The 24,519-nt window shown below is 32.2% G+C and overlaps 1 protein-coding gene across 1 annotated transcript; it reads left to right on the top strand.

Moving 5' to 3' along the window:
• Positions 1-234: 234 nt before the first annotated feature.
• Positions 235-23,659, top strand: LOC139845008 (nicotianamine aminotransferase 1-like). Its single transcript, XM_071835228.1, has 7 exons — positions 235-500; positions 17,387-17,726; positions 22,546-22,764; positions 22,892-22,951; positions 23,060-23,215; positions 23,298-23,391; positions 23,484-23,659. Exons 1-7 carry the CDS (start codon positions 235-237, stop codon positions 23,597-23,599), a joined length of 1,251 nt encoding a protein of 416 aa, XP_071691329.1. The 3' UTR covers positions 23,600-23,659.
• Positions 23,660-24,519: the final 860 nt, after the last annotated feature.

Genomic DNA, 24,519 nt, shown 5'->3' with positions numbered 1-24,519 from the left:
GTGTCATTAACATGTGAACTCTTGGCTAACAATTTGTTGGCTTGCTAGGTGCTACTTAATTTAGGAAACTCAACCCATTGCATGTCTTTCTAGAGGGACCCACCACCAGTCCGTAACGTACAACACACACAAAATGCCTATAAATAAATAAAGGCCATGCATATGATCGAGTATCACCTAGCTCATTGAAAACATAATAAACATATCAAAGAAAAAGGGTAGAATTAGTAAACGATGGTGAATCAGGAATGGGGTTTCAAGGAGAACAAAGATCTTCACGCTGCTGCAAACTTCACCATCAGAAACATTCTTGAAGCAATTATGGGGAACATCGATGAAACGCAAACTGGGAAGCAGATGGTTCATTTGGGACATGGTGATCCTTCTATTTATCCTTGTTTTCGAACATCCACTATTGTCGAAGATGCGCTAGTTGAATCCGTTCGATCCGCTAATTTCAACTGTTATCCAGCCGGTGTTGGGATTCATCCTGCTAGAAGGTCAACTGTAACCTTCCTTTTATTTGAGAGAGTTTTGTTCAAAAAAATAAAAATAAAATGAAAACAATAATAAATTAATAATACTCCCTAGTAAAAAAAATTATTTATCAATATATAATTTATAATTTTAAAAGAAAGATAGAAGATATAATATATAAAACTGGCCTAGAAAGCAATTTGAGAATTCTTCTGTTATATAATATATATATATATATATATATATATATATATATATATATATATATCTATATATATATATATATATATATATATATATATAGTGGACCAATCAATGGATAAGCACTAAATGGGGCACAAACTGGATAAGTAAAATTTCAAATTTTTTTTTTATAAAAAAAACGATCCTTTAATATGCAAATAGAAGAAAACGAAAAAATTTTAAAAAGTTTTTGAACAAAATCGTTCGAAAATCGATGATTAATGGTAAACATCGATGATGAATGGTAAAAATTGATGATGAATGGTAAAATTAACCATTCATCTGGTTAATTTATCATTCATTTTTGTTCGCGATGAATGATAAAATTAATCAATGCTAAAAAAAAGCAGATGAATGGTTAATTTAACCATTCATCTGTTTATGATGAATGATAAAAAAACAGATGAATGGTTAATTTAACCATTAATCTGGTTTTTTTTAGCATTGATTAATTTTATCATTAATCGTAAACAAGATGAATGATAAATTAACCCGATGAATGGTTAATTTTACCATTCATCATCGATTTTTGAAAGATTTTGAACTTTTTTTTTTATGAAAAAATTGATTAGAGGTGCATTTTAATGCAGATTTATGAATGTAAAAAAAAATTCAAAAAAAAAATTTATTTTGCTTATCCGGTTTGTACTCCTTTTAAGCTTATCCATGGATCGTGCCCCTATATATATATATATATATATATATATATATATATATATATATATATATATATATATATATATATATATATATATATATATATTCCGTGATGCAGAATGTGACGATTTCAGGATTACAATAAAAAGATGTCATATACAATTTATGTGTTACTTTATATATTTTTTTTTCAAAAGTTTACTGTTTATTTTTGGAAAAACATTAATTTTGAAAATAGATAGTCATATTCTTTAATTTAGTGGTGTCCAATAATTTATAAAAAAAAATATTAATTTTAGAATATAGATAGTCATATTCTTTAATTTAGTCGTGTCCAATAATTTATAAAAAAAATTCGATACTAGTAAAATACTTGGACCCCAAAAGTTATATAAAAAAAAAAAAAGATGAATCCAAGCTATTATAATCATTACAATATTTAATCTCATAGCCGATGTGGGATGAGACAACTCAACAACCTCACAACCATCAAGCTAAATTCGCATGTGGTTGCATAAATTAGAAAAGATATATGACAAAGTAGAATCATCTCTATCAAAAAATAATATAAAATATATCAAGATTTTGCTCAAGTATTATCATACGTATACGTATGAAAAGTATAACAACCATTAATGTGATATTGACAGATAAACTCGATAAAGGGATTTCCAAGACTTGAAATTAGAGTAGTAGTGGTGTAAACAAATCGAGTCGAGTTTGATTAGATACAAACTCAACTCGTCTAAAATTCAAATAGTTTGAGCTCGATTTGTTTGAAACTATACAAGCTCGAGCTCTGCTCAAGTTCGACTTGTTTGAAACTATACAAGCTCGAGCTTTGCTCAAGTTCGACTTCTTTGTATATAATATGTATTTATATTTATAGTTACTATTATATCATTGTACATTATATTTATTTATTATTTATTATTATTATTTTGTTATTATAATAACATTGATTGGTGATCAAGCATAAAATGGTTCAAAGGGTTCGGTTCATGCAAGATCAACAATAAATGGGGATTTAAGGGTTTCTTGAGTTTAAGTCTCCGGTTCGGAGTACCGTAAATAAACCTCATACGAGATGATGATCTCAGAAAGGGTGGTTAAACGTAACCCACCATCATTCGGGTTAACCGAAGACGATGGCTCATTAGACGGTGTTAGGATTTGATGTTCAAGGAACGTTACCTGAGAACTGTTATTATAACTGCGCAAATAAACTGTTGTGAAATATGAGTTTTTCCCTCTATCTTGAATTAAGTCCTTTGTGAGAAGCTGGATGTGTGTATTTATAGGCAAGAGTAGTTGTCCTTTTCTTTGCCACGTGCGTGACAAGAAAAGGAGGAGGGGACAGAATGGTACATAATTGTACTATTCTATTGCATTGGATCGTGCACACGCGTGGTCCCCTCCATATCGTGCTGTTTTGTCATGTCCTGCCACTCGTATGATTACTGAGATTTTGTCCTTGATGTCTTGTACTGTCTTTTGTCTTATTCAATCCCCGCACTTATTCAGCGCATTCCCTTGGTAGCGCTATACTCGACGCGCGATATATTAGCGTATTTTATGCGCGTCATTAATTGGATCTATATATCAACAGGTAAAACTAATACACAGAAAATCCACAACCTAGCCGATATAAACATTCGTAAATACTACCTAAATTAAATACCAACCAACACGTCAGAACGTAAAAGATTGAGAAAGTAACAACAAGCCTACCAAGATAACAACAGAAAACCTATAAACCAGTTACACTAAAAACATAAACAAAACGATAATAAACAACGACTACATTTGAGTAAATGAAGACCGCCACCACAACAGTAAAAAAAAAAACCGCAATGAAACAATGAAGTTTTATTATTTTGCCATTTTTTTAAAAGAAAAAAAATCAAAACCTATATAACTAAGACATTTTCATCAAACTATGAAAAACCCTATAAGTTTGACACTTAAAATTTTAGACCATCATTGACGAGGCAGCACCTCACATCTCCGACACCCCTAAAATATATGTGGCATCTCATGTGTCACCTCCCTGACGCCTGTAACGGGGCGTCACCCGTAACGTTTTTGGGGCGTCACTCACCAATCCGACGAAAAAGAGGTAGGCGTCAGAATTTTTTGTACCAAAAAGATTTCACCATTAATTTTTATTATATTATTATTATCTATAGTTAATATTAAAATGCTAAAATGATGATGTGATTATTAGGCTAATTCCTTTGTTAAGAAAAAAGAAAAAAAGAAAAAGAAAAAAATCTAAGCATTATGGGTGTAATGACCCGGAAAATTTCCGACCAAATTTAAACCTTATTCTTTATATATTTCCGACACGATAAGCAAAACCTTTGATGTTGAGTTTTGAAAGTTTGAAATCTATATTCATGAAATCCGTTACCCTTTGACCATGTTTGACGATTCACGAACTATTGTGTGTAAATAAATATATAAATATATATGAATATTTATATAAATATGGGTATAAGTACATATAATAATGATATAAAACAATTTAATCATTTGAATGAAATAGGTAAAGAAATATATAGAATAATAAGGTTGTGATTGAAATAAATCTATGTGATTTCTTTACATGTTCAATGATATATGTAATATATATATTAAGTGTCATATATATGTTAGTATATAAGTCATAAATAATAATATGTAATATTAAGTTAGATTGCTGGTTAAAAATATAGTTAAATATAAATGTGATAGTTGCTTCCAATATTTTTATCAATACAGGGTCAGAGTTGATTCCAAAATATATATATATACTTTGAGTTGTGATCGACACTGAGACCGGTACACGGGTCACGATACGTATTAATTAATTATGTATATTAAATTATATATGAATATATTGAACTGTTGAATTATTGGACCATTGGACAATCGGACTATTAGACTGCTAACTATGGACAAGTAAAATGAATTAAAATATTGATTATAACATATGAAACTAAACAATTCTTCAAGTTTGCCACTTGATTTCATCCTAAACCTCATTTGTATCTCGACGTTTACAATCCGCGTACAAACCTATCAGGATTCTTGAAAATACCTCAATCGAGAAGTTGAACCGACCGCACTTCATCTACAGAAGAAAAGATCTATACACATGAAAAACTCTTGAACCCAAAGTCATAGTTTAACACGTACCGCGACGAATTCTTTAGCATTTATTAGCAAAAACAACCTTACGATTCCTTTTCAAAGTAGCCAATTTTGTCACAGCTTCAGCAGAACAACTTCGACCTTTCATTCGAATAAGTCTTATTATAACTTTGATATATACGATTGGTTTTCCTCATCGTTACCTGGGAACCTTTCATACTCCGCCATGTTATCATCAGTATTTAATCATCTAAAAACACAATTCGCCCAAAAACACCTCGGATTGATAATCGACGATTCAGATATGACTGCATTAAATGCAGAGGAAACAGTAAAATTTTAGATGGCCTAAATGGCCAAAAGTTTGATGATAAAGAAGGGAATGTTAGGAACACTCGATAGAAAATTTGGTGCTGAAAAATGGATTGAGCTAACCGTGAAGGAAACAAAGAACAAATACAAGGAATGAACCTGCCTTCAAATAATGCAAATGATTCAGTGTCTGTTGAAACCGTCAGTATGAACCCTACTCCTTATTCTAAACTTTTTCAGATGATATTATTCATCATCATCTTATCTTAGATATTATAAGATATCTTCATATTTTCCGCTATACATATTCTCCATATTTCTAAAGATATTTTCACAACTATTCCTATCTGCAATCATCTATCTCCCCGTAATATCTGCGTTACAACATAAAAGAAACTGTGTTAGTTTTTAAATTCTGAAATCTTCAAGTTTAAAATATGAATGTTTTGAAGCAGTGTTGGGAACTGATGCGTGAATTAGTATAATATAATGAAACTTGATCAACTTCATTATATTACAGTAAGTCATGTTGAGTTTCTAACGGAATGTGATGATTCACAGTACCATCATCATGTACCATATTACACGACTCTTACATTCTACCTAATCTCTAAATCAAGAAAATATTTTTTTGATGATTCGGTCTTTTCCACGATATTCTGATAATTTGACAAATCAAAAATCGTGCCATTACCAATTCTTTCTTAGAGCATTAGCTATGCTCATTCCGAATTTCATACCTACGAACTCCAGACCGTTGCTCGCACGACTCGAGGACGGAAAGAGGAAACGAAAGAATAAAGCTCCAAAAATAGAAATTTGAGGTATAAATCGCAGCAAATAGGAGAGAGCATTAACTGTGGATGACAATGATTATAGAAGAAAGAAGCAGGACATCGAGGTATAAGGGAAGATATAAAACCCAACAACCACCCAGAAACTACAGACCGTGTATATCAATGCATATAACAATATAAAGACACGGGAGGACTAGAAACACTGTAAACCCAAGAGTATAGTAGAAGTAAATAGATTCTTCCGGTGGAAGATGAAAGAGAAGAATGACGGATGTGAAAATTTAGAGTATATCAATGATAAGAATGAGATGGAGCATATTGACGAATGTCTTAAATAAGAAATTAAGGAGAACGAGTAGAAGATGTGAGTTGTGGAAAATAAGGAAACGAAGGGGTAGATTTATAATAAAATATCCGGCAGAGGAATCGAAACAGATGGCCGTATTAAATCAAAGAAGATCCTGATCGCCGAAAAACCGAATCTTATTACGTAAGATCTTCATTAAATCCCTTAAAATCCGGAAATCAATCATAACCACGTCATCGGTTAAAACAATTCTATATTACCCATTTCACTCTTTTATGATAGCTTCACTCGTACGCTTCACATGGTCGAATCGTTTTATCTATATCTTTCAATAATGATAAAACTCTATTATTACCTCATATTTATCATGAAAACATCCCTATTGTTATTTATGACAACCTCTACTAAATTTCGAGGACGAAATTTCTTTAACGGGTAGGTACTGTAATGACCCGGAAAATTTCCGACCAAATTTAAACCTTATTCTTTATATATTTCCGACACGATAAGCAAAACCTTTGATGTTGAGTTTTGAAAGTTTGAAATCTATATTCATGAAATCCGTTACCCTTTGACCATGTTTGACGATTCACGAACTATTGTGTGTAAATAAATATATAAATATATATGAATATTTATATAAATATGGGTATAAGTACATATAATAATGATATAAAACAATTTAATCATTTGAATGAAATAGGTAAAGAAATATATAGAATAATAAGGTTGTGATTGAAATAAATCTATGTGATTTCTTTACATGTTCAATGATATATGTAATATATATATTAAGTGTCATATATATGTTAGTATATAAGTCATAAATAATAATATGTAATATTAAGTTAGATTGCTGGTTAAAAATATAGTTAAATATAAATGTGATAGTTGCTTCCAATATTTTTATCAATATCAATATTAGTATTATTAATCCTATCACTATTATTACTGTTATAATCACAAATTTTAATAATTGTAAGGTATATTTATCAAAACGAAAGCTAACAATGGAAGTATGATTAAATTTATAATCTATTTATGATTTAAATATTTATAGTAATTAAATTATCATTTATTATTATTATTATTATTATTATCATCCTTAATAACATTATTATTATTATTAGATTCATGTAACTTGTTACATCCTAATTATTTTACGTGTAAATATTATTAATATCCTTATCATTTAAAGTACTAATCTTTATAATTATCACCAATAATATTATTATAAAAATTGTTATTGTCAGTATTAGTATTATTATTAATTATTAATATTATTAACAATAGAATTATTAATCTATATAAATATCATACGAATTCAAATAAGAGATAATTCCAAAAATCAGTTCCATATTTTAATTAAACTGTATTTGATATTTTTCTTACAAATCAGATAACAATCGATTCCCATTTTGTTTTATAGTTGTTGTTTTATTTTTATTTTTCTTATTCGCTCCCTGTTCCTGATTTAATCTTGTCGAGCCAGTTGGACTACAAAACAGATTATGATTGAACGAATTTAGGGGTAACAATATCACTCGACCTATATATATTCATCTGGTTTATTATAGCAAAAGAATTACAGAAAAAAAAAAAAAATATGTTCGGTTCTCTGTTCTTGAACTGGAAATCAAAACGTTTGATTCTGAATCTAACTTAAAAATCTATAAATGCAGATGTGTTAGGAATCCTTCCTTCAATCTTTCTGAAAAATCTCATCTTCCAACTCTTTATATCGATGACGAATTTCGCAGTCAAAGTTTTGAACATAAAAAGTCAAACGTTGTTCAAGGATTAAATGGAAGTTTTTGGTTCCTCTTCTGTTGAAATTAATCATTTAGATAGTTTCCATGAATCATTTAACACATATTTCGTGTTGTAACATTAGTTCCAAAACGTCTTAAACTCGAAATCGAATTTTGTTTTTGTTCTTGGGTTGCGACAGCAGTAGCTGTAAAAATAAATATATATTTTTTTTTTTTTTCGTTTACCTTTTAACACAACCACATGAATCTGGTTATTTATGATTGATTTAAAATATCGAAATTAATGTTGGGTCGAGTTAAACTATATTGGTCGGGCTAAATGTTTTTTTTTCGATGGAGAAGATGAAGTCTATAAACAGAAAAGCCGATAGGGGATAAATATAACTGAGTCTTGGATTATAACAGAAAGACAGAAATGGTTTGAGGGTTCAAGGTGTTAGTGGGTATCCAGGGGGTCTCGGGTTCGAGTCCGGTCATGTGCAAATCTTTTTACAGCATCTTTTAAGGGGTATAAACTTTTATATTTCTATTTATCATGGTTGCTATTGATATGTTATTTTTATTATTAATAATTGTTATTAATACAAGTATTATTATTATTATTATTATTATTATTATTATTATTATTATTATTATTATTATTATTATTATTAAATATTAGGTATTATTATCAAAATCATTATTCTCATTACAATAATTACTAATTATTATTAAGACTATCATTTATATTAATGGAATTACTAATATTATTATCATTAATATTAATATTAGTACTATCATTACTATAACTACTTTTGCTAAAATTATATTAGTATTATTATAACTACTGTCATTATAAGCAATATATATATATATTCATCAATATATTTAATACATATAACCAAATAAATATTAATATCTTTAAGTATTTAAAATATATAGAATAAATATATGAGAACATAAAAATAACCTAATTAATAAAGTTATAATTATGTAACTTTAAATCAACTACAGTTGTGTGTATTAATAATTATCCAAATGATATAGAGCCTTTCACTAAAGGGAGGGTTCCCGAGCTTGGCCGAATCAAATCCTGGAAGTAGCACTGCTTTGGCGATTGGCAAGACATATCCGAGTAGCGCTGCCTGAACGAAGCGTAAAGCATCAAGTGGAGGCGCCGAATCCTTGCAAGAGGGGGACAGACCGGTCAAAGCCAAGTCCAGACGAGCTGGCCAAAAGGCATAGGGCCAAGGCGGAGCAGGCAGGCTCATGTCAGTTATTGTGTGCTTTGTTGGAATAGACTGAGATCAAGGGAAAGTGCACTTTATCTCGATTCCTCTCTTTCTACAACTCTTTCTTTCCAACCCACTGCTCAGCCCCCTCCAAACTATGGTATCAAGGTAGGAAAGCCCAAGGGTCGGGCCTCCACCGATCTACTGAGTTGGTAAGGGGAAAGAGAACTGAATAAAGGTTCGTGAATCCGAGGCCAACCTTATACGTGTTCAATGATGTTATATGTATTTTTACTACAAAATACATTAGGTGAGTATATAGTCCCTTTTAAACTCTAAATATTTTTGGGCTGAGAATACATGCGCTGTTTTTATAAATGATTTACCTTATGGACACAAGTGATCAAAATAAAACCTACGTTGAGTTGTACCATGGTATATTTCTTTATACTTGGTAGCTAATATTTACGTGAGGAGCGTAAACGCGAATCCTGTTGATAGATCTATCGGGCCTGACAACCCCAACCGGGCTGGACGACCAGTTTTAAACGGTTGCACAGTACTTCGTTTCATTACTACACTTGGTACGGTGTAGGGTTTATTTAAGAATATGCTGCTGTGATTTAAATGTTAAGTATGGTTACCAAGTGCTCAACGACTTTTCCATACACGAGGAGTGTATTATGTATAAACATGAAATCTTGTGGTCCATTGTTATAACGCTGCTAGCATCAAACCTATATATCTCACCAACTTTATGTTGACATTTTAAAGCATGTTATTCTCAGGTACGAATAAAGTCTTCCGCTGTGCATTTGCTCGTGTTAAGAACATTACTTGGAGTCGATAATCGCAATGGAACCAGATGTTGTTGATTTCGTCCAGGGGGATAAGGACGGGTCATCACAGATGGTATCAGAGCATTGGTCTTAGCGAACCAGGCCTTGCATTAGTGTGTCTGACTAGTAGTTGTTAGGATACATTAGTGAGTCTGGACTTTGACCGTGTCTACATGACAAAAAGTTTTGCTTATCATTTCTAGTCGGAAATCGTCTGCTTATCATCCTTAGGGAATTTCCCGCTTATCATCCTTAAGTCTAGACACGTCTTACTGCATTTAGTGCATCGATAGTGTATAGACGAAACTCATATCTTAGCGTATCTATTACTGTAGAATAGCCTGACATATGCCGCAAATTCCTCTGTAGTTTACGAAACCTTTGGTATTATAGATATTCTATACAGCCAGAATATCATCCGATATCCGAAAATCATCTCACATCGAAGATCCTTTCCATCCACCAAATTGCCTCTTGGTGATGAACCTGAAGCACTTACCGACGAACCTGCTCGAGAAACCATTTCTCTTCCATTTTCCGAGTATCTTGTCACGATTATATACTATCCAATATCTCGAATCTTATTCATTCACTCGCTTCAACCGTCAATCATCCCGTAGTACTAGAAGAAGTTAACGAACTACGCGCTCGTGTGATGACTTTGGAGAATCTGGTGCGAAGGTTACGAACACCAGCAACAGCACCATCAGCATAGTCAGTACCACCATCATCGACGTCGACAGTACCCTTAACATCCCTAAACCATAACCGCGCCGTAACTCTCAACATCACAATCTGTACCTCGAATATCAACATTTCATGCCTCAATAACATCATCTGTACCTCGGGTATGAACTTCGTTCTACACATCGATCTACATCGATTATCTTCGCTTTACGTATCATTCTACCTCATTATTCCTCGTTCGACATGGCGATTATATAATTTCTAAAGTTTTAGAGATTATGTAATCTAGCGTTAACAATAAATCAAATGAGTTTAATATTCTATTGACTCATTAAATTCATAATTACATCCGAAGAAAATATATATGCAAGTATATTTTCATAAAGATTGTAATTAAAAATTCTTTCGTACAAACTGTTAATGATGAAAATATTTTAACGGGTAGGTAGTACCTGAGGCATATTTCTAATTTCACATTAATAAGTTACATTGTACATTCCCCGAATCCGGATCAACGAACATTGCTATCCTACTTACAACCATCGATATACGTATCCGTTCATCACAGAACAACCATTTTCATTCAAATTACATATTTGGATTTTGACCTATCAGAATCCGACAAGTGGCATAAAGAAGAAAACATTGGATATAATAAAATTTGTTAGAAACATACGAATTAACTAATTGAAATATTGTTAGGAATCCACGCTAACTGTTCCTAGCTAACTTTTCCCGGCTAACATTTAATTTATCGCAATTTACATTATCGCAATTTACATTCTCGCAATTTTAATTTCTGCACTATACATACTGCCGGGACACATGTACAACAATACGTCGGATTAAATCTGAGACAACACGTTGTATAATGGGTCATGATATATATTTATTTATTTTACTCATTTTAAATAACGGGACACATATACAAGGTTTCGACTTATCATATTGACCCATCAATATATATATTTCGGAACAACCATGGACACTCTATATGTGAAGGTGGGAGTTGGCTATACAGGGTCAGAGTTGATTCCAAAATATATATATATACTTTGAGTTGTGATCGACACTGAGACCGGTACACGGGTCACGATACGTATTAATTAATTATGTATATTAAATTATATATGAATATATTGAACTGTTGAATTATTGGACCATTGGACAATCGGACTATTAGACTGCTAACTATGGACAAGTAAAATGAATTAAAATATTGATTATAACATATGAAACTAAACAATTCTTCAAGTTTGCCACTTGATTTCATCCTAAACCTCATTTGTATCTCGACGTTTACAATCCGCGTACAAACCTATCAGGATTCTTGAAAATACCTCAATCGAGAAGTTGAACCGACCGCACTTCATCTACAGAAGAAAAGATCTATACACATGAAAAACTCTTGAACCCAAAGTCATAGTTTAACACGTACCGCGACGAATTCTTTAGCATTTATTAGCAAAAACAACCTTACGATTCCTTTTCAAAGTAGCCAATTTTGTCACAGCTTCAGCAGAACAACTTCGACCTTTCATTCGAATAAGTCTTATTATAACTTTGATATATACGATTGGTTTTCCTCATCGTTACCTGGGAACCTTTCATACTCCGCCATGTTATCATCAGTATTTAATCATCTAAAAACACAATTCGCCCAAAAACACCTCGGATTGATAATCGACGATTCAGATATGACTGCATTAAATGCAGAGGAAACAGTAAAATTTTAGATGGCCTAAATGGCCAAAAGTTTGATGATAAAGAAGGGAATGTTAGGAACACTCGATAGAAAATTTGGTGCTGAAAAATGGATTGAGCTAACCGTGAAGGAAACAAAGAACAAATACAAGGAATGAACCTGCCTTCAAATAATGCAAATGATTCAGTGTCTGTTGAAACCGTCAGTATGAACCCTACTCCTTATTCTAAACTTTTTCAGATGATATTATTCATCATCATCTTATCTTAGATATTATAAGATATCTTCATATTTTCCGCTATACATATTCTCCATATTTCTAAAGATATTTTCACAACTATTCCTATCTGCAATCATCTATCTCCCCGTAATATCTGCGTTACAACATAAAAGAAACTGTGTTAGTTTTTAAATTCTGAAATCTTCAAGTTTAAAATATGAATGTTTTGAAGCAGTGTTGGGAACTGATGCGTGAATTAGTATAATATAATGAAACTTGATCAACTTCATTATATTACAGTAAGTCATGTTGAGTTTCTAACGGAATGTGATGATTCACAGTACCATCATCATGTACCATATTACACGACTCTTACATTCTACCTAATCTCTAAATCAAGAAAATATTTTTTTGATGATTCGGTCTTTTCCACGATATTCTGATAATTTGACAAATCAAAAATCGTGCCATTACCAATTCTTTCTTAGAGCATTAGCTATGCTCATTCCGAATTTCATACCTACGAACTCCAGACCGTTGCTCGCACGACTCGAGGACGGAAAGAGGAAACGAAAGAATAAAGCTCCAAAAATAGAAATTTGAGGTATAAATCGCAGCAAATAGGAGAGAGCATTAACTGTGGATGACAATGATTATAGAAGAAAGAAGCAGGACATCGAGGTATAAGGGAAGATATAAAACCCAACAACCACCCAGAAACTACAGACCGTGTATATCAATGCATATAACAATATAAAGACACGGGAGGACTAGAAACACTGTAAACCCAAGAGTATAGTAGAAGTAAATAGATTCTTCCGGTGGAAGATGAAAGAGAAGAATGACGGATGTGAAAATTTAGAGTATATCAATGATAAGAATGAGATGGAGCATATTGACGAATGTCTTAAATAAGAAATTAAGGAGAACGAGTAGAAGATGTGAGTTGTGGAAAATAAGGAAACGAAGGGGTAGATTTATAATAAAATATCCGGCAGAGGAATCGAAACAGATGGCCGTATTAAATCAAAGAAGATCCTGATCGCCGAAAAACCGAATCTTATTACGTAAGATCTTCATTAAATCCCTTAAAATCCGGAAATCAATCATAACCACGTCATCGGTTAAAACAATTCTATATTACCCATTTCACTCTTTTATGATAGCTTCACTCGTACGCTTCACATGGTCGAATCGTTTTATCTATATCTTTCAATAATGATAAAACTCTATTATTACCTCATATTTATCATGAAAACATCCCTATTGTTATTTATGACAACCTCTACTAAATTTCGAGGACGAAATTTCTTTAACGGGTAGGTACTGTAATGACCCGGAAAATTTCCGACCAAATTTAAACCTTATTCTTTATATATTTCCGACACGATAAGCAAAACCTTTGATGTTGAGTTTTGAAAGTTTGAAATCTATATTCATGAAATCCGTTACCCTTTGACCATGTTTGACGATTCACGAACTATTGTGTGTAAATAAATATATAAATATATATGAATATTTATATAAATATGGGTATAAGTACATATAATAATGATATAAAACAATTTAATCATTTGAATGAAATAGGTAAAGAAATATATAGAATAATAAGGTTGTGATTGAAATAAATCTATGTGATTTCTTTACATGTTCAATGATATATGTAATATATATATTAAGTGTCATATATGTGTTAGTATATAAGTCATAAATAATAATATGTAATATTAAGTTAGATTGCTGGTTAAAAATATAGTTAAATATAAATGTGATAGTTGCTTCCAATATTTTTATCAATATCAATATTAGTATTATTAATCCTATCACTATTATTACTGTTATAATCACAAATTTTAATAATTGTAAGGTATATTTATCAAAACGAAAGCTAACAATGGAAGTATGATTAAATTTATAATCTATTTATGATTTAAATATTTATAGTAATTAAATTATCATTTATTATTATTATTATTATTATTATTATCATCCTTAATAACATTATTATTATTATTAGATTCATGTAACTTGTTACATCCTAATTATTTTACTTGTAAATATTATTAATATCCTTATCATTTAAAGTACTAATCTTTATAATTATCACCAATAATATTATTATAAAAATTGTTATTGTCAGTATTAGTATTATTATTAATTATTAATATTATTAACAATAGAATTATTAATCTATATAAATATCATACGAATTCAAATAAGAGATAATTCCAAAAATCAGTTCCATATTTTAATTAAACTGTATTTGATATTTTTCTTACAAATCAGATAACAATCGATTCCCATTTTGTTTTATAGTTGTTGTTTTATTTTTATTTTTCTTATTCGCTCCCTGTTCCTGATTTAATCTTGTCGAGCCAGTTGGACTACAAAACAGATTATGATTGAACGAATTTAGGGGTAACAATATCACTCGACCTATATATATTTATCTGGTTTATTATAGCAAAAGAATTACAGAAAAAAAAAAATAAATAAATATGTTCGGTTCTCTGTTCTTGAACTGGAAATCAAAACGTTTGATTCTGAATCTAACTTAAAAATCTATAAATGCAGATGTGTTAGGAATCCTTCCTTCAATCTTTCTGAAAAATCTCATCTTCCAACTCTTTATATCGATGACGAATTTCGCAGTCAAAGTTTTGAACATAAAAAGTCAAACGTTGTTCAAGGATTAAATGGAAGTTTTTGGTTCCTCTTCTGTTGAAATTAATCATTTAGATAGTTTCCATGAATCGTTTAACACATATTTCGTGTTGTAACATTAGTTCCAAAACGTCTTAAACTCGAAATCGAATTTTGTTTTTGTTCTTGGGTTGCGACAGCAGTAGCTGTAAAAATAAATATATATATATTTTTTTTCGTTTACCTTTTAACACAACCACATGAATCTGGTTATTTATGATTGATTTAAAATATCGAAATTAATGTTGGGTCGAGTTAAACTATATTGGTCGGGCTAAATGTTTTTTTTCGATGGAGAAGATGAAGTCTATAAACAGAAAAGCAGATAGGGGATAAATATAACTGAGTCTTGGATTATAACAGAAAGACAGAAATGGTTTGAGGGTTCAAGGTGTTAGTGGGTATCCAGGGGGTCTCGGGTTCGAGTCCGGTCATGTGCAAATCTTTTTACAGCATCTTTTAAGGGGTATAAACTTTTATATTTCTATTTATCATGGTTGCTATTGATATGTTATTTTTATTATTAATAATTGTTATTAATACAAGTATTATTATTATTATTATTATTATTATTATTATTATTATTATTATTATTATTATTATTATTATTATTATTATTATTATTATTATCATCAAAATCATTATTCTCATTACAATAATTACTAATTATTATTAAGACTATCATTTATATTAATGGAATTACTAATATTATTATCATTAATATTAATATTAGTACTATCATTACTATAACTACTTTTGCTAAAATTATATTAGTATTATTATAACTACTGTCATTATAAGCAATATATATATATATTCATCAATATATTTAATACATATAACCAAATAAATATTAATATCTTTAAGTATTTAAAATATATAGAATAAATATATGAGAACATAAAAATAACCTAATTAATAAAGTTATAATTATGTAACTTTAAATCAACTACAGTTGTGTGTATTAATAATTATCCAAATGATATAGGTTCGTGAATCCGAGGCCAACCTTATACGTGTTCAATGATGTTATATGTATTTTTACTACAAAATACATTAGGTGAGTATATAGTCCCTTTTAAACTCTAAATATTTTTGGGCTGAGAATACATGCGCTGTTTTTATAAATGATTTACCTTATGGACACAAGTGATCAAAATAAAACCTACGTTGAGTTGTACCATGGCATATTTCTTTATACTTGGTAGCTAATATTTACGTGAGGAGCGTAAACGCGAATCCTGTTGATAGATCTATCGGGCCTGACAACCCCAACCGGGCTGGACGACCAGTTTTAAACGGTTGCACAGTACTTCGTTTCGTTACTACACTTGGTACGGTGTAGGGTTTATTTAAGAATATGCTGCTGTGATTTAAATGTTAAGTATGGTTACCAAGTGCTCAACGACTTTTCCATACACGAGGAGTGTATTATGTATAAACATGAAATCTTGTGGTCCATTGTTATAACGCTGCTAGCATCAAACCTATATATCTCACCAACTTTATGTTGACATTTTAAAGCATGTTATTCTCAGGTACGAATAAAGTCTTCCGCTGTGCATTTGCTCGTGTTAAGAACATTACTTGGAGTCGATAATCGCAATGGAACCAGATGTTGTTGATTTCGTCCAGGGGGATAAGGACGGGTCATCACAATGGGTGATGTCATTAATCTAAATAATTTTGAATTAAAATTAAATCTTATTAATTAATTATTATTATTATTAAATCTTATTAATAATTATTTTAATTATTAAAATTAAAAAATTAAAAAATTTTGAATTATTTTAATTAATTATTTGGAATTGAATACGAGAAGGTATAAAAGCTAGGCAGAAGGAAACCAATTCTAAATTTATATTTTAATTTACACTTTTAAAATAAAATGACAACCAATATCATCTCTTATGATTGGATGTTGATTGTTTAATATGCATTTTAGGTGTTTGATGAAATGTTCAGTTGACGAGTTTCTTAGTTGGACTCTGTGATTTCACGGGTCATTAAACTAAATAACTTTAGCATTTACGTTCACTTAATACCTAAAACATATCATTAAACTGTTTCGTTTAAACAAACCCGTAATTTTACGGGTCATTTCACTAGTTAATTAATATATTTTATATGCAATTACCAACAATATTTTAGCACATCCTAGCAAATTTAACACTATCATAAAAAATAAAAAAAATAAAAAAAAACTCCACTTCTTACCTTTCACATCAATCCCTCCAAATCGTTTTGATGAACCTAAACAACTTATTACAGTAATTAGTAAAGTGTTTTTAATTTTATTATTGTTAATTGTTAATTAACAGGGCTATTGCTGAGTATCTATCGAAAGACCTTCCCTACAAGTTATCTAGTGACGATGTTTTCCTAACTGCTGGAGCAAACCATGGTATCGAAGTAGTGCTAACACTTCTGGGCCGTCCTGGTGCAAATATTCTATTTCCAAGACCTAATTATCCAATTTATGAAGCTCGAGCCAGTTTTAGTCCACTTGAGGTTCGTCACTTTGATCTCCTCCCGGATAAAGGTTGGGAAGTTGATCTTGATGGTGTTAAAGCGTTGGCGGATCATAACACTGTCGCAATTGTTCTAATCAACCCAGGCAATCCTTGTGGAAATGTTTTCACTTTTGACCACATGAAAAAGGTATCATTACTTCTTCTAATTTCTATTTTTACCCCCCACAGCCTTGGTATAATTTTTTATTTTTTTATTTTTTTTTATATATTGAGAATTCAAACATAACTTGCAATTTTTCTAAAATAAAACAAGCACATTTTTTTACCGACGACATCGAATGCTCTCATTTGTCACTCACAGACGCATTAGGAGGAAACCCAATTCACGACGATGTTGGCAGTACCATCGAAGGTTGGGAAAACCCTCAGAGACATTCCCAAATCGCATTGATGTTGACAGTACCATCAAAGGTTGAAAACTCTCCGCATTGATGTTGGCAGTACCATCTAAGGTTGGAAACTCCCTGCTTGAGTGATAATCAAACCTGGGTTGTCAGAACCCCAAGTTGAATTCCACCCCCATACCACTCAAGCCAAGCTTCAGTGGTAAAACAAGCACATTTTATATTTTTATACATCATATCCATAAAATGTTCACTTATGAACATTTGTGTTAGACTGGCGTGTGCCTATCATACCTTTTTATTTTGTGTTGACTGTCTCCGAAGACGGTGTGATATACACCTCATATCGGGCGTCTATTATTAGGATTTGACAATCAACATTTATATCAAATCGTGATGTGATTAAGAAGAGTGACGAGCATCAAGCATAACGCACATCTAAGGCAGATTGTTAGGAATTGTTGACAATTGTAAAATCCTTATAATAAGATGTACGTTTAATGATTGTATAAGGGAACTTGGTATGTGATCGTACTAAATCCGGATCACGGATAAACTACGAGTGCAAATCACAATCACGTTAACGGTGAGCGGTTTTAGTCTTCTTGCACTCTCCGAATAACAATGATTACCGGATTTAAAAACAAGATGCGAATCTAGTCAGTGTCAAACTTGGTCAATCACTTTAGAGATAGAAAGCTCCTTTGTAGAGAGAGAAAGTTTCACTCTGACAAAATGATGTACTCTATCTATTAATCAAGTCGTGGCCTATTTATAGGCAGAAAAGTCAAAGGTTCTTCTTCAAAGATGGACACGCGTCATGTTCTGATTGGTGAGTCAACCCTTATTCTTTGAAAATTGACTTTTGTTCTTCACGCTATTCGCTCTTTATGACATATGTCCGCTGTCTGCTGAAACTTATACTTATGGTTTTTTATGCTTTCGTTCACGTTTATGGTGATCGGTTCTTCTTTGGATTGTGCTTTTCAGCTGCGTTTATGTACGCTAACCGAATAGCGTATCATTAGTATGAGTATAAATACCAAGTCTTTCCTTATTAGTCATTAACCCTATCTCACAATTACACACACTTGGTAGATGAATTCTCTTCCAAAACACTTGGTCCTAAGTAGATTATGATTAGATTTAAACCGAGTACAAGAGACTCGTGAATCTATTCAACAATTGTGAATTCGTTCACAACACGTTGGTATCAACATTTCATAATCGATATACAATTTGTCATTTTTGTATTTATTTCATCATATTCATGACCATCTTATAATCATCATCATCATACATCATCTTGTTCATAACAAACACATCCTCCACTTAAACTCTAATCACAATTATGCGAATTGAGGAATTTTTTGGCGGGATAATACATATATTAACCTCATTTGTAAAAAAGATATTTTCATGAGTTGAGATTGTAAAACCGGTGTATCCAGTGTTGCTAACACCGGTCTATAACCATATGGAAGACATTTTTGAAAGCCGGTCCTGCAATTTCTGACTTTAGTTAATAAGTGTACGTACACCTACTAACTCGACATCATTGCATGAAGTTGCATGAATCCTGGTTGACTGCATGGATGTCACGTATCTAAGCTGGCGGTGCCAACACCAGCTATGAAATGTGATATAAACCATCCTTCACAGCTTCGGTATCACAAATAGGGTCAACCTCATTCACATTTTATTATCCCCATTTAAAACTTATTATCAACCTTATTATCAACACAATTATTATCAACAAAAATTTGGCAAACATACTAGTTAATACTTGGTCGCAAAACGGTGAATTATTATGGTTACAAGGGCAACAAAGACACAGAACATATTCAATATTCACTGGTCATAGTGATGGTGCGGCAATGAAACCGAGAAAATGCGATAAACATCTTTAGGATCACATTAAGGCTCTTCCGAATGAAGCAATAAATGCGCATGTGTATCATTACATTAGACGAGGGGGTTTTGCCGGTGTTTTCAAGACCGGTTTTCACTAGTATGATTACGTTTCAATTACAACATTAGTTGAAAAGTAGCTTCCGGAGATATGTACATTTCATTTTCCTACTAGTAAAGCCACCATTACTTTGTAAGATGTGCAAGTTTTATGGGGTTTACCCATAAATGAACTAATTGTCTTCGGCACATGCAATTATTTTGAACCAGTTACTTGGGTTGTATGTTGCTATGATTTTGTTGGGATTGAAGTAGTAGAAGAAGAAATCAGAAGTGGCAAAATAAAAATTCCCACTTTGATTGAACATTTGAATGACTAGTTAGGAGAAAATGACGAGGGTTACCAATAAAAAGCTGGAATTTACATTTTAGCTTTAATTGGTGGTCATTTATTTGTCGATTCTAGCTCTTATGAGGTCTCGTTGTACTTTTTGTTCAACATTGAGGACCTTAGTATGGAAGATCGTAAAAGTTGAGGGAGTGTCGTTCTTGCATATTTGTACAGAAACTTGTGTAATGTTGCTAAAGATTCTGTACAAATATTAAAGAATTGCACTCTCTCAACTTTTACGACCTTCCATACTAAGGTCATCAATGTTGAACAGGAAGTTCAATAGACCTTTTAAGAGCTAGAATCGGCAAATAAATGATCACCAATTAAAGCTAAAATGTACATTCTAGCTCTTTGTTGGTAACCCTCGTCATTTTCTAATAACTAGTCATTCAAATGTTCAACCAAAGTGGGAATATTTATTTTGCCACTTCTGATTTCTTTTTCTTCTACTTCCATCCCAACAAAATCATAGCAATAGACAACCAAAGCAACTGGTTTAAAATAATTCCAATGTGCCGGAGACAACTAGTCCATTGACTGAAACCCGGTGTTGGCACACCCGAGTTCAGAACACGTCAGAAATTGTAGGCCTGACTTTCAAAAAGGAGCTCCAATGGGCATAAACCGGTCTTGGCAAGTGCAGTTTCATGCGAGGTGGACAAACCCGGTATTAGCAATACCGGCTATGCGAGGTGAGATATAGACAATCTCTCCTATGACTGACCTAGAATAGAAGAGAAGTCGTTTCTCCATCCACGCGGTTAATATATGTACTATCTCGCTATAAAATCTACGAATTGAGCCTTTTGATCGTTAAATACCAGCTATAGAGTGGCTCTGATACCACATGTAGGCCACATATTGCTTGAATTCTTGTAATAGTGATTTAGAGTTATAGTATGTGATGTGTTTGTTGTAAACAAGCTGATGTACGATGTACGATGATCATAACAGATGATGATGTATATGATATGAATAAAGGAATGATAAACTGTATATTAATGTTGATACATACGTGTTGTGTATCAATTCACAATTTTTGAATTGATCCACGGGTCTCTTGTACTCGGTTTAGATTACTTCTTAAAATAGTTAAGACCTAGTGGTAGTGGTTTGGGAGAGAATTCACCTAGCAAATGTGTGTCATTGTGAGCTATGGTTAATGACTAATGAGGTAAGGCTTGGTATTGATACTCATACCAAGTTCTCTTACAATCACTAAACGTGATTTTATAAGTATTAACATCCATATTTCTTTATTTTACTTGGCCTGTGGGCTACTCATGATAGGTCACTCTTATTGGAAAATTATTAATGGGCTTGGCCCACCTACCCATATATAAAGGGACACCACATGACACAACACACATAAGAGACCTAGGAGAGAGACAACACACCGGTTCTTAAAACCTCTCGTCTCTTTTCAATTCTACAAAACCACATCTTCTTAGATGGGTCTTTGTATCAACTATTTACCACCCTTGATGAGAACTATATCTGGCTGGCCTAAATTGAATTTCAGACTAGCTATAAAACTCATGGAAATTTGATCCCACAATTTCCATGAAGTCTTTTTATTTTTTATTTATCTATCTATTTATTTATCTACTTTTTTTTGCCAGAGGTCCTCACGGAAGCAATCTCTCTACCCTGGAGTAGAGAGGGGGACGACTTTTCTTCCAGCGGGTGCAGAAATTTTTTTCTCAACTCGTGGTTAGAAAGAAGATTTCTCTTTTATTCTATGGTAGAGGAATGATTGTCTACATTTCACCTTCCCCATACCTCGCATTTGTGGAATTGGATTTTGTTGTTGTTGTTGTTGTTGTTGTTGGGATTGAGTTTTGTTGTTGTTGATGTTGCTGCTGTTGCGATGAGAACTATATCGACAACTTCGCACAAGTATCAGAGTGTAAAGAGGTGCTTCCCCCGCAAGTCGCATTCAAGCCAAAATCTACTTGATCAATCGTCTAGTCTTGAAGGTAGGTCTAGGGCATTTCGCTTTGTACAAGACAATATGTCTTGTGTGTGTTTGTGTGGTTCATTATGTGTCAGTTCTCTGTTGTCACGGTATATAGGGTTCAGTTTTGAGTGAGTCATTCAGTCTTGGTGCTAATGTGTGTCGGTTAAGAAGTTCAGTCTTAGACGTCACGATAGTCGGTGCTCTTATTGACTACATGAAGTTTAGGCTTCAGTCTCCGTTTAACACGTAAAGTTAATACCGTTAGCTACAATCTACATTTCTCCAAAAATATGTGTATATATATTTTTACTAAATTTTTGTTCTTCCATGATTAAAGATTGCAGAAACAGCAAGAGACCTTGGGATTCTTGTGATTGCGGACGAAGTTTATGCCCATCAAGTTTTTGGAGATAAACCATTTATCCCCATGGGGGTGCTTGGGGATATAGCACCGGTCATGACTCTTGGGTCATTATCAAAACGTTGGATCGTTCCAGGTTGGCGTTTTGGTTGGATCGCATTAACTGATCCTACTGGTATTCTTCAAGAAACTGGGGTAATTTGTCTCTTTCATTCTCACTAGCTTTTGTGGTGTCTGTTTTTACATACACTATCAAGTTTTAAATTTTCTGCACTATCAAGTTTTGATTTTTGTTGTCTTACTAATTATACCATCCTCTCAGATTGCTAGTAGCCTAAAGAGTTGCCTCACCATAACTGCAGATCCTCCAACTGTTATTCAGGTTTTTGAATACTAATATAATTGACTAATTTAAACAATTAATGAATCTAATACGCTAATGATGTCATAATAACAAAACTAAATGCCTTATTATTGATCAATGTATCAGGGAGCAATTTCTAGTGTCATAAAGAAAACACCAGATTCTTTTTTCATAAATATCAACAAGTTACTAAAGGAGTCTGCAGACCTGTTTTATGAGAGAATTAAGGAGATTCCTCTTCTTACATGCCCACACAAACCCGAGGGATCAATGTTTGCCATGGTAAAGATTTAATTTATTAACTAGAACACCTAATTATCTTTATTTAGATATTGTTAAAATTGATTTGAGTTTGTTTGTACAGGTGAAGTTAAACCTGTCCGCTTTTAATGATGTTGTTGATGATACGGACTTCTGCATGAAGTTGGCAAAAGAGGAAACCATGGTTCTTTTTCCTGGTAAATAATCTCGAGGGGACATCTTGAAATAAAATAAACCTCATTTATTTTACTAATTGCGTTTACATTTTTTCGATACTATATCGTTATAGGGAATGCTGTTTGTTTGAAAAACTGGGTCCGGGTGAGTTTTGCGACAGATCCAGCAGTACTTGAAGATGCAATTGGGAGGCTCAAACAATTTTGCTTGAGACATGCAAAACCTTAATTAGTAGTAAAATGTATTCAGAATTTGGGAATAAAGACTTAAATAAAATATCCAAGTTATGGTTCATTAGAACTTTATAGTCTTTGTTATATGGTACGTGACTTTTGCTTTGGAAGTAATATTAAAATATCCATTTGGTATAACAAATTGTGGGAACTATATCATAATACTCTATACCTCTATCTACTATCATGAATTCTGTTATTTGATTCAAGTGTGATGAACCATCCTTTCTGTTTTGATGACCCATGAACCCACATCATTTCGACCGTAAACCAGTAGATATTGAACTGTGTGGTCAGTGGTCACAGTATCTTGTTTGGAAGCTATATTTGTGACCCAAGCTAGGCCAATTTCATAATAACTATAAGATAACTTATGTATGGATTATTGTTTCATATGATGACGATACTTAGTTTGCGTTTTATTACAGCCAAGGTTGGAGAATTCGGATCTCGGGGAGATCTCGTTTGGACTTTTTTTGGGAGATCTCGGCATCTCGGAATAATCTCGGGGAGATCTCGGACGTTGACTTACGTTGACTTTATAGTTTTTTAATAAAAATATACAGAAAAACATAAATATATGTATATTTATATACGTTTTTACGAGATTTTACAAAAATATCCAAGAAATGAGCGATAAAATCTTAGAAATTACGAATTTTACAAGAAAATATTACAAATTAGCAAGAAAGTCCGAGAAATCGTGGCTTTGACTAAGTTTGACCCTGTTGACCGAGAAATCTCAGGAGATGAACATCCCGTCTCGGTTGTCTTCTAAAAACGAGATCTCGGGGGAGATCTCGGGGAGATCTCGGGAGGATTACAACATTGATTACAGCTGAATGATTCATAATAAAATGTTACATGTAGCGTGTTTATTTGTAACTCGTGAATGAAAAATGGTGTTGAATGAGA

Source organism: Rutidosis leptorrhynchoides, chromosome 4 (assembly GCF_046630445.1).
Source record: "Rutidosis leptorrhynchoides isolate AG116_Rl617_1_P2 chromosome 4, CSIRO_AGI_Rlap_v1, whole genome shotgun sequence".
In the NCBI taxonomy this organism is placed as follows: Eukaryota; Viridiplantae; Streptophyta; class Magnoliopsida; order Asterales; family Asteraceae; genus Rutidosis; species Rutidosis leptorrhynchoides.
The sequence above is the reverse complement of the archived record's forward strand: the minus strand, read 5'-3'. Positions and strand labels throughout refer to the sequence as shown.